Consider the following 12,755-nt stretch of genomic DNA (forward strand, 5'->3'; position numbering starts at 1 on the left):
AACTTAAGGTCCTTGGACATTAAATAGGTGCGTCCACACCAGGATTTGCACCTACTTAACCGAGGGTGTGATTTCATGGTCAGTTTTCATCAGTCCAAACTGCACACTGCTGCTGAAAAAGCAGATCTGAGCTCCCTCCAGTATGCCAGTTCCAGCTCTTGCACGTTCGTGGGGCAAATCAAATTAATGAATTGACCCCGCTGAAAGTTAACTCCACAAAAGAAGATTATGTTTCATCCAGATCAGGGCTGACCCAGTTCACTGCACAGTCATATGAGTGCCAGCATCAGCATCCAAGAGCTGTGACAGTAGGAAATCAGGGCACCAGATTTTTATGCTCTTGTGCAGTATTTCACCGGGCTTACAGTTGCGCAATCAGCTGGATTCCCGCGCTTAAAGTCTCTGCATTCATATGGAACAATACTAAGAACATAGATCCGCTTCCGTATATAACCAGAATAGTTAAAAAACCTACCTATTAGAAGTTTAATGTAATTAAATTAAGGTTACTATTTAAAAGCATCTATTTAAAATACAGTGTAGGGAGGAGCTCTGTAAAGCACAAATAAGAGCCTCGTTTTCCTTCCAGTCAGACTTTCAATCCAAAACTATCCTTGTTTATAGTCTAAGCTTCCACAGTCTCACTGAAAACTTTAAGAGGACCAGAGCTCCAGAGCAGCTCTTCAAAAGCATGTACCCAACGTTACCTGTTTCAAACATCTATTAGTTAATAAAGGCAGGAAAAATAATAGAGAAATCTTATTTCCCAAAGCCAGTAACAAGAGGTTGCTTAAAATGTACGTACGCCTGAGTTGCTAACAGATACGCTGAGAGGGGCGCGAGCAGCCCCTGTCTGTACTTATCCTGACAGATGACAGTGTATCACCAACATTCCTAAAAATCTTCCTGCTTTCAGCAACACCAGAAGGCTCAGACTTGAGATTTTTACACCACCACCTCAAGTGCTGCCTAGACATGTTATTTCACTTAAGTACGAAGAAACTCACACAATCAGGGTTTCCTGGAAGGCTCTGCAATTAATTTCAACAGCAAAACAAAGAAAAACGATGGCTTTTCTGTGCCTACATATTTTGCAGCTTAAAGTCATACTATACACTAGCTACAAACGCTTCCAATTGTTATATTAAATTGAACTTTCGTCCTCACTTGTAAGTAATTATCTCTGAACAGAGAAGACACAAGTCCAGATTCTAAGGGGGCGGGGGGGAAAGGCAAGACAAGACAAAAAGAGAACAGCAAGTAGTTACTGGTATCAAGGATACACCCACTCCAGTTTTAACTTTTCAGGAGGCAGCTCTGTCCTAATATCATCATAGTTTTCTACATCAGAAGGAATGAACATTGTGATTGGTCGACCTCGCATGAACATCTTGATATATTCGCCCTCTGTTGAAACAAAAAAAGCATATTAATCATGTGGCAAGTTTACACAAGAAACGAGCACAAAAGAAACCAGGAATAAGCGGAGAGGTGCAAATAATTCTTGTGATACAACGATTATTTTTGAAACATGAGCTTGGTAAAGGCCCAGATTTTTTTTTTTAAACCAACACTAAAATGCACACACACAGAGTAAGCGTTAGTCGAATTGGCGACAGAACAGACTAAGCATGTAACATTTTAGACATGCAGGTTAAATTACAAAGGCAATTTTCAAACTCCATCTATAATCTGAAAATTAATTAAGTACTCATAGAATCAAGGGATGAGGTACTTCAGGCTGAAGGTGACCTCAGGAAGTCTTTAAGTCCAACCTCTGGCTCAAAGCAGGCTCAGCCATGAGGTCAGAGGTGACTGTTCAGGGTTTTGCCTAGTTCAGTGTTGAAACCTCCGAGGATGGAGATGGCACAACCTCTCTCGGCACCTGGCTGCCTGCCAGCATCCCCAGGTCCTTTCCCACAGGGCTGCTCCCTGCAGCCCCTCTGGCCCCAGCCTGTATCCCTGCCAGGGGCTCTTCCTTCCCCCAGGTGCAGGACTCGGCAATAGCGACGTTTCTGCAGACCCAACCCTCCAGCCTGCCCGGGTACCCTTGGTTGGCAGCTCTGCCCTCCAGCATGTCAAGCGGGCTCCCTCGCTCACTGTCATCTGCACGCTTGAGATGCACTGTGTTGCCTGCTCCAGGTCACGGCTGAAGATGGTAAAGAGGACAGGTCCAGGACAGAGCCCCGAAGAGGTCCCTTGTTAGCTAACAGCCTACTGACCCATTAACCACAACTCTCCGAGGTCAACCACCCAACGGGTCCTCCTGCCCACCTCGCTGCCCACACACCCAAGCCCTAAAGGCCAGGCGAAGACACAAAGTCACTGCAGGAGAAAGGGTCAACAGCTTTGCTGAACAAGATTCAGAACACACGTGGCTTAATTTGTCGAATACTTTTGTTTTTCCTTGTCACGCACACTAGTTTGATCTCTCCATGCTTAACAGTTTTAATAACTTTTTTAAATTGTTTGATGGAACAGATCACCAAGTTTCCAGACTTAATTATTAGCGTGACTCCTTTTCCACTTCTACTGTGCTCAAGTCAATCTTCTGAGATCAAGAATTTATTTTCATTGGATTTTGTGTCACTTTTGACCATGATAGATTTACTTTCTGTTGGAAGCAAGCAGCCCAAGTACCACTGAGAGCTAGTGCAAAAAAAAAAAAACAAACCAAAAACCAACCCAACACCAAAACCAACCCACCCAAACCCCACAGGCTCAAAAAATAATTCCTGAGCAGAAATCGCAATAATTGATCAACGTAAAACTAACACGTGTGAAGGTTCTTCCTCATTTGGAATATTAATACAATGGAAGTTGAGCCGTCTAAGTCAAGTGACAGAAGAACAAATACAGAGGAGATGAAAAACAGCTGTCCCACTTCTTTCTAAGGACAAGAGGAGAGGAGAACCCTGAGTCCTTCCACTGCCAACAGCAGAAAGTTTGCTTCAGATCGAACATCAAAGAACAGTTATTTTACCAACTGTGCATGACTTAATTGCGTGGCGGAGAAAAGCTAAACATCGGTGCTGAGTTTGACACAAATGTTTAGATGATCACTCCAAACTAGAAACACGTCTCATTTTTTCACCAAAATATTTTTTGTAGTATGTATTTTACATAGATAAAATAACACGATCCTAAACCAAGCGTAACATATTAATAGTGACCTTCCTATTAAAATCTAGTGCTCACACTCTTATAAATTAACGTACAGCACAGCCTGAGGGTATCTAGAAAATACCATTTGTTTGTACGAGTCAAATTCTGGATTTAACACTGAGCTTGGCACTTCTGGTTCCAAACGACACCACAAATTCAGGATCAAATCTCATGGCTGCTCGGAACAGTGGAGACCAAGCTGCAGCTGAAATTCATATGGATGGGGGCAACTGCGCCTGTCGGACTCTGGAGATGAGAGAGACGGAAGAGTCCAAGAGGAATTCAGGCAGGTCTTTGGCCAGAAGGGAAGAGGCTCTCCTGGAGCTCAGGGAAAAGATTATCTGCAGGGCATTCAGAAACAAATTAGCTCTCTAAACTTCCCCACTACAGACAGAACATTTTTTGCTTTTATTAGCTAGCTGCATGTTATTCAAGATTACCTTTGAAGATACATATTTCACACACTTCTCAGAGACAGAGGCTAGGCGTAACTTGATTAAGCCTCTCCTTACAGAAGAGGAAGGATTAGAAAACAAAAGAGAGAACCCACTGAAAGACTTTTGTCTCAGAATGTAAATTCCCTTTCGTCAGAATAACCTGTAGGGCAAATATAATATTAATGTAAAAATCTTTTGAAATACTAGAGAGGATGGCAGCATATCATCAAAACCATTCTCAAAGAGCAACTAATTGCCTGAGGCCAAATTCCTGTATTTGCAAGTTAAGAAAAGCAGTGATTTAACCCTTTCACAGCATACTGGATCAACTGAATGCTCTAGAGCATTAGCCTCTTTCTTTCTTGCATTCTCACTATTTCCAGGTACAAAGCAGTAGGTCAAGACTTTTTTTTCCCCCCTCATTTGATCTTTTGGAAGAAAAGAACCTTGGGTCATCTCCTAACAGATAATATGGAGGGAAAGCGAGTATAGGGGAGATAAAGTCAGACATTTTAAAGAAAGCAGGGGGAAAAAAGAACAAAAAACCCAGCAAAGAAAAAAATCCTCGACAATACTGGTACCACCTGGAAAGAGTAGGATGAAAGTAAGAATTCTCTACCCCATATAAAGAGCTGTTCAGACCCCACTACCCACTGTACAGATGATGGGGGAGGCAGGAGGGCATACCTGAAAGGACGCTGGAGCTTGCTAAATTAATTAATACGCAACTGTAGACGCCCTATAAATCCTTTCAAATATGGATCAACCAACAAAAAAAGTGCAGTTGAAGCTCTGTGACAGCACACACGAGGCTGAGAAGTATCCGCGCTGTACAAAAAGGAATAGCTCAGGCACCACATTGCTACAAAAGGCAGCATCAAGTGCTCTCACTTTAGGGGACAGCTTTTTACTGGAACAGCTGTAGCTGCCTTTGTGCAGCTTTGAGCTTAAATTCACAGCCCTGTCAAACTCTGCTTGGCTCTGCCAGAATGCACCTCTGGAGCCTTAGGGGACACAGGACTGGCACTCCCAGCGTTTGCTCCCTGGATCGGCTAGGGCTTACTAGCCTCATACGGGAGCCCTCTGGGTGTGCTGGACCCAAGCAAACTCCATGTAGCTTCTCTGTGGGGTCCCCAGAAGCCTGCGGAAATTATTAACTCAGCCCCAAAGATGCAGAAACACTTGATCTGACTACACCGTGGCGCCAGTCAGCTGAAGGGATGAAGGGACACAAAACACCACTCAGGAAGAGTGACACAAAGACAGAACCTGGCCCAAGTCAGGGCCCATGTAAAGGAGAATTTGAGCATCTACCAGCCACGAGCTCTGCAAACCCGTGTCACGAGCTGGAGGAACATCACAGCTGAGCCCAGCCTAGTGCAGCCTGACAGATGCCCCCAGCACCCTCTTCACCCTCTGATGAGAATGCTGCAGCACTCACTTTGGACAGCAGAGACTTGGCAGTCACTGGGATACACACAAACGCACTCTGTTCATTTCTAAACACCATCCAAAAACCTCCTTCCCCTGGTAGCTGGGAACCTTTTGACTTCCAGGCCACGATGAAGCACGGCCAGGCTGTTCACTTTTTGTGCGTGTGACAGCACGGCTGTTAACTTCAGCGCAGGTCTGCCCGCCTGCCGCCTGAAAGTGCGACAGGTTAAGCATGGAACAGCAATCACGCCTTCGTTCTGGAAAAATGAAAACATCCAGCTATTAACTCTGTGTGTGTGACAAAGCTTCAGTCTGTCTCCACACCACCACAGAATCCTCTCCCTTTCCCTTTTCTGACTGTATGCGCTGTTCCAGAGGAGAACCTATCAAGGTTTTGACACGTTAACATTTTCCGTAACGCTGCATAGCCCCATTAGAATTACTTCTGATACATCCTGGGACTGCAGTTTGTGTTCTCCTAATCAGTGAGTGGTTCAGTCTTAATATGATTAACAAACCCTGACCGTTTAATTCTGGCACACATCATGTTTCTAGCTAAAACACTGCTAGCAACATCTGCATGTGTGTTCTTTCACTTTAAGTAATTTAATTTCGTCTTATACTCCTCAGGAATATCTAGATCCTATGGTATTAAAATCTCAGCTTCCCCTGTACCAGCTGGGTCTCCCAGCTTCATGTCATCAGTGAAATTTCATCAGCGCTCCTGCTCTCCTGGGTAAGTTCATTAGTGTAACCACCAAGCCAAGGAAGTCCCAGCAGGCTGCAGGCAGATGTTAGCAACCAGAGCAGGGGTTCCTTGAAAGTTTATAGCCTGCTACAGCAGAAAGGAATAAATATGCTGGTGAAACATGGTGCTGCTCCTGAAAGGGAACCCTAGAAGCCTTCCTGATCTTCAAGAAAACATGTGCATCATCTTCCACGCTGACAGTCACTATAAGCCAACGTACTTACCTTGCACGCAAGGAAACCGTTGGCAAAGCATTTAACACCAAGAATCCAGGACAAACAAAAAACTGCAGACAAACAGTAGGCAGCTGCTCAAAATTTTTTGCAAAGCCTCCTTGAGATTCCCATTAATATAAATAAGCTTTTCTCAAAGAAGAACAAGAAGAAAAAGCAGCACAAAGGTAATAGCAAAATTCAACTTCAAACGACGCCCATTAATTCACTCTTGGAAGGAAGTTTAAAATCCAGCAACTGAGGGAAAGCGAGCTGGAAGGTGAATCCAATGACCAGTGCAGGTGACAGCAGAGACAGGGCGATACAAACCGCCTGGAAGGCTGGAATTAGCGCTTCCACGAAGCCAGCACAGAAAGACTCGTGCAGTGACACTTAGGCAATTCACTACTTTCTGTGAATCATGTTCACAGGGGAATATCGAAGGTTTTCAGAGAGAAATAATAAAAGTAATAGGAACTGTAAGGAGGAAAAAAAAAGAAAGGTCAAAGATGACTTTGTAGATTAACTCAGAAGAATCTAACAGAGCAGAGCAATTCAGGAAATGGGAAAGCTGCTGTTTAGATCCCTGAGAAGTCTGAATGCAGTGACATCAAGCCAAAAGCCCGCTTTCCTAAAACCCATGCCTTAAAATGAAATCATCAAGGAAAACACAGTAGTTTCCTAGAAGCATGTGAGAAGTCCTCATCCTCAACTACTGATTTCTTAAATATTAGAAGAACGTTTTTTATGTCACACTATTCCTCAGTATTTAGACAGACTCTGAGGTAGCCCTGCAAGCCTGTGCTCTTCAGCGAGCAAGTGTACCCCAATGGAAAGTTTAGATAATAGTCAATTAATAATGGAATTAGCTGATTTTTCTACATGGTTATAAGTGTATCTCTTACGGAATCACTACAATAATCTTAACTTGCAGATTATTAGTGACTATTTTTCAATAGATCCCACTGCATCTAGTTTGAAAGAGCAAGACGGCCTGATGCAGCAAAATCCTCAGCTCAGTTACACCTGTGCTTAGCATCTGAATCTTACCCTTTATGAATTACAAGCAAATGAGAAACCCCAGAAGAGTACAACTAGCTTGGCCAAGCAGATCTCTAATAATATGCCATAAACTCCACATCCAGAGTACATTTATTAATCTGTCTTCACCTTCCAGCTCCTTGACCGGTAAAGCTATGGTTTTTAATACGACAAATAGCTTCTTTCCCACAAGCTTTCTGCCTTCAGGCCTGCGTCCAGCAACTCTGTAGGACCACTGACCTTAGGGACACAGGCTTAGAAGCCTGTTTCTAATTTAAACCAGTGCCAACAGCGCAGAGACGAATACAAACCAAACTCAGCCACCGTGCCCAGATGATTACGCTTTAAGTTACAGTGGAATTAAAATGTGGCTGCGGGTCTGCATCTCTCACCCTGAGCTCTGTGCTTGCTGATTGTGACAAGCGGACGCGGGCTGTCGCTGCTGAGCACTGGTGCAATGGAAACCAAAGAGTGGAGAAGAGCAGATGAGACATTTGCCTCAGTTCGAAATGATTTTGCAGCTGTGCCTTGGGACTTTTTAATAGATCTTTGGTTAGTAAATTTATTTTTGGTAAGTAAAACCCTCTTTTTTGCACGTACCAGGTGGCATTAAGAATCTAGGTATTAACTGCAGTTATCATCTGCATTGAAGCACTTCAACCCCAATAAAAACCACTAGCTTTTTATTTAAAAAAAGGACTCAAAAAGGAGCCCTGGACACAAACAAGCTCGGTAAGACTCTATCTAAATGCTTCCCACTGAAATAATAAAACTCTGACTTTGCCAAGAATCAATGATAAACGCTCCCAGATACCAATCTGTTTTTCTGACAGTATCTGTGGTTTTTAACAATATGCACTGAGTGAGAGCAAGCAGCCCAGTAACGACGAGAGAGACTGCATCTCCATTTGCCCTCAGGTACACAAGCACCTTCAATAAGCATCTGGCAGAAAACCTGTCTCTGATGAAAAAACTGATCCGAGGCAGTTATCGAATTCTGCGCTCTCAGTGCACAGGACACACTGTGAGCAGGGTAAATTTTTCCATTGTGTGCTTCACGGTTGCCCCGTTCTGTGAGGCTAGAACTATAGCACAGTTAAACTAACAGAAGAAAAAGTACTGGAAACTAATAAAGCATAATCTAAAAAGAAACAAACTTAGGAATGCAGTGAATGTTTTTCATTAATTCTTTCACATATGGTTTCTATTGCCATCCAAAAAGGTCTAAGTATCTTATTACTTTATAATAAATGAACAAGTGATTCATATGTGGAGCTGCTATCACTGAAAACCAACTCCAACACAGAATCTTAGTGAATAAAATTACCTTTTATCTTAAAATAAGCCAGGTCTTTAACTTCTGGGTATGAAAATACAAGTGCTTTATGATTAATACTTTAAAAATGTCTCTGCTGAAGAGAAAAGCAAGATGGCTTTTATAGGCAACTATAAACACCTGCCGGTAAAGAATTAAAAGAATAATGTACCCAGTGTCCTTTTAAGGCTCTAGTAAGCACCTGTTCCTTTCACCCAGAGCTTTATTGGATTCTCACGGACTTTTAATACCCCCTTAGTACAGGACTTTCTTGTAAAAAGGTTGTCCTGGTTTACAAGGATAAACAAAATGTTGAAAAATAAGCTGAAAAACTGAAACGCGTAAATCTCTTCGGCAAATGTATGGAAGTGTGTATAATACTTCCTTCATCAGAGCGGCAGCACCAAAGCATTCCTGTCCCCATCACCTCTGCTTCAGCACATACCCAGATGCACAAGGCTCAGGACTAACCTTAACCTGGAGCAGACGCAACGCAACCCAAGTGGGAGAGATGCAGGCACTGAAGGAACAAAACTGGCTACTGAGATGGAAGGTACATGGTAACACATGTGGTAACTTCTGCTGCTAGAAAGATAAAACTCCAAGAACTAAGCGTGCAAACCCATATTTCTCTACATTTTGTGGTACTGTACCTACACCGACATGTTTCAAAGCCGTTTCTTTAATAGTTGAATCAAAAAAAGGAATCAGCATGTTCAAAGCTACACAGAATTTTCATCTTCCACCCTATTATCCCATGCAAACACCTTCTGCTACGATAATTTGCACTTGCACTGTCTTTGCAAACTTATTTTACGTGAGTGTAAAGACACCGAAGTCTTTTTACGCAGCTTTCCTTTGAAGCTCGCAACCAGCAGCTTGCACACCCTTCCCGAGGGCCTCCTTCACGCCGTGCCTAGGCAGCGCGCCGACACCGTCGTTAGCGCGGGAGCTGCGTGCCGGGGGCGTACGCCGTGTCCCACATGCAGCCTAGTGAAACGAGCAGCTCAGGGGAGCCGCTGAAACTTAATTAACGCTGTGCTGGAGACTTCTCGCCTCTGGAGGCAACGGCTGGCAAACCACAGAGGAGTGTTAAAGCAGCTAGAACTTCTGACGCCTCTGGGCTGCAGAACAGGAAGATCCTGCATGAACAGCACAGGCAAAGGCTCTTCAGCCCACCCTGCCCAAGACAACTCCGTCCAGCTGCATGGGATTAATCTCCAGAAACCCCATCAAGTGCCTGTGCAACTCTTCAACCTCCCGGCTGGTCGGGTGAAGGTGCCCACTGGAAATTGGTTTATTTGTGTGGCAACTGTCAAGTACGAATCAGGCTAAAGTCAACTGCCCTGAACAGGATGTTGCAGTACTGGCTGAGCATCGCTAAGCTTACACCGGAAAGGATGGGGGGGACCCTCTGCCCTGACAGTAACTAACAGGTTGTGGTAGTAAATATAACACAAAACCCAACAACAGCCTTGCAGACAGACAGAGACACATACTCTAAAAGCTGTCAAAAAACACACTCACTGGTGCCTATTAAAAAAAAAAATCCATCTTCAGCAGCTGAATCCTGCTCACCACAACTTCACCCGTGTTAAAAGCAGAACGATGTTTTGCCACTATACGTGTTTAAAACGTTAGCAAATGCATTTCCTATGACGAGACTTTCTCTCCACCTTCCATGTACACGGGGCCACTGCCACCTGCATCGCGTTCCTCTCTCCTGCCAGCTGGGCTCACAACAGACTATGGCACGACCCACACCCGAGGTGCCTGTTCACCGTTCAGTGGAAGTTCAGATCACCTGCAGAGTGACACCCGAGGTAGCAGCGTACGCTTCGAGGCCATGAACTTCCAGCTACCAGGATGAGAAACCCGAAGGACGGCCCGTTCTTGGCAGAACACACAGAAGCACATTGCAAGGAAAAAATGAGTGTTGAAGGTGTTTTAGCTGTGCGCAACTTGGTTTAGTGAAAAGCTTTGTTTGTTACTAAGAGTACTTTTAATAGACCGGTTTCATTTAATTCTAGCAAAGCTAAATTGCAGCTGGTCTGGACACTACCGGGTAGTTTTCTTTTCACGGTAACCATTGCTGCACTTAGGGACTGCTCCACAGCTGGCGTTAAGCAACCTGGCATAAAGAAATGTCTTCTCTGCTCCTGATGCTTATGCACTCTCTTTCACCCCTCTGGTCTTTGGAGGATGCTTTTAATAAGCATCAGTTTAGAGTATTTTTAAACCTGTAATTGCACTATGAATCAGAAAAAGACAAAGCAACTGAATTCAAGCTGATTTTGCTTTCATTAGAACAATTCATACATTAACTTGAGTTTTTTTCTGTTTCAAAGAAAGTCCAGAGATCAGACGCAATCAAACTGTGTATAACGTAAACTTGCTTACAGCACAGAATTTGGAGACTACAGATTTGTTAATCAGCAGCAAAAAAGCACGAGACAGACCCTCTGTACACAGACAGATGCTGCGTACAGCATGCACGTGGGTTACATGCTTTGGCTGTGAAACTGCATGCTTCAGTACGGTCTGCAGGACATCAAAGCAGAGTAGTTTTGCGACACAAGAAGTGGATTTCTTTTGTTGTCACATCCCACCCCGTTCAGAGAGAGGGCTCCTTTTCCTGTCTGAACAAGGCAGCAGCAGCAGGTAGCCACAGAATGTAAGATTCGTTGGTGCGAAGGCATACGCTTCGGAAGAGACTCGTTTTTCATTTTAGGAGACTACATGAAAACCTTCAGTCTCGACTCTTGTCTAATCAGCGTGTACATGTTGTAATATTGGCAAGACAGAAAGCTGAGATAAAACAAATCTTTTAGTTGGCAGTTCTTCATATTCTGATATCTCAGGCAACAAGGCAAGACTTCTAGAGCCTTATTTGAACGCACGTTCCTGTCTGAGGAAATTATGCATGTAGTAATTTGTTTTAGACTACCCCCAAATAATCCTCACACAGATTGCAATGTGCATATATTTTTCAAAATAAGAAAGGCAAAATGTTTATTTTAATGCTCCAAGTCTTTAAGAGATCACGCACTGATACTCTTTGACGGTGAAAAGCCAAATAAAAGATTCGTGAGAGCGCTAAGTTAGAAAACGACCAAAGGGCAGAGCTTAATGCTTACCTTGGCTGTTTTTTTCACGAGTTGACATTTTTGCTGGTTATGGGACAGAAATAAAATATCTTAAAACTATTTCTAAAGTCTCACTCACACCTGCTTGGATGAAGACTGGCACATAGGTCAAAATGTCAGCTTTTGTTTTCATAACCTCTCTCTATTTATGCACATACATCCAGAGAAAATAATCAAAAACAGGGTTTTGTTTCACAAATGTAAAGAGAATCCTCCCACCACCCTCGAAAAATTTCTGTCCTGCCTAACGATCCAATTTGACAAGGCATTTCTTCATTATTTCAAAGATCCTTACACAGGTCTTGAGAATTCGGCCAGATGAATTCTTGGAGTAATTACTGACACTATTGTAGCTCTATACCCCGTTTCATGAGCATACATCCCGCTGTATTTATTTACAGGAAATACTATGCAGTCACAAGCAAACCTTTCCAATTTCATTTAGCGCTTAAAAGTAAATGGTTTTATTTACCTTGGCTGATGATGACATCTTTGTGCCTGGGGAAAAATTCAAAATAATATTGTTAATAATATGTGAAATGCTTATCAAGCCAGTACCATCTAGTTCTTACACACTGCTGCGTGTGGCAGCCTCCTCAGGGTCTGGGTACGGTGTAACTGGAGTAGAGGATGCTAAGTAACTCATCTCGGTCATCACAGTGCTTTTTTATCCAGATATTATTTTATGCCGTTCACTGTATCTTTTGAGTAACTTGAAGTCTTTGACCCTACAGCAATTACTAAAAATTACTGTGGTGATAACAAAATACAAAACGCTTTTAAAAATAAAATAAATTCCTCGTGCACGGAAAATTCCATTTTGAGAGAGCGAACAATAGCTGACAAACACCCTCAGGTCTGCATGCAAAGCATTTAACACCTGTCAAAATAAGCTGCCAGCACACAACATGACAAATTTTCCTAGGAATTAACCCTGCTGGACACATGGACGGAAAGTGAGCGAGCTGCAGTTTCACTTGAAGAGGATCCACGCAGCGGTGCTGGGTGTACAACACCCAGTCTTCAGAGGAGTGCGGTGGAGACATCGCTCCTCGCCAGCACCGGGAACGCACTGCTCACAAAAACCCTCAATCCTTTTTTTGTGAAGAGGGAAGAAATACTAATTTGCAGCATCAGAGCTACTTCTTACCAAATAACACTCCTTGAGGGGAGAATATATTGCATAAAACCCCTCTTGAAGTCATTTGAAATTAAGCAGGAAGGTATGCGAGGCATCCAGTAATTTTAGCCGGATGG

At 43.3% G+C, this 12,755-nt stretch overlaps 1 protein-coding gene across 1 annotated transcript in view; it reads right to left on the minus strand.

The window, feature by feature from the left end:
- Nucleotides 1-12,755, minus strand: part of EML4 (echinoderm microtubule associated protein like 4) — a gene marked incomplete at its 5' end in the record, with an annotated part of 67,613 nt that overhangs the window by 35,257 nt on the left and 19,601 nt on the right. The window contains 3 exons of the mRNA XM_010142511.1: nucleotides 1,284-1,407; nucleotides 11,490-11,522; nucleotides 11,971-11,996. Coding sequence (XP_010140813.1) covers nucleotides 1,284-1,407; nucleotides 11,490-11,522; nucleotides 11,971-11,996 — 183 coding nt within the window. The remainder of the gene's footprint in view (nucleotides 1-1,283; nucleotides 1,408-11,489; nucleotides 11,523-11,970; nucleotides 11,997-12,755) is intronic.

This window comes from Buceros rhinoceros, unplaced genomic scaffold (assembly GCF_000710305.1).
Source record: "Buceros rhinoceros silvestris isolate BGI_N320 unplaced genomic scaffold, ASM71030v1 scaffold26948, whole genome shotgun sequence".
NCBI classification, from domain to species: Eukaryota; Metazoa; Chordata; class Aves; order Bucerotiformes; family Bucerotidae; genus Buceros; species Buceros rhinoceros.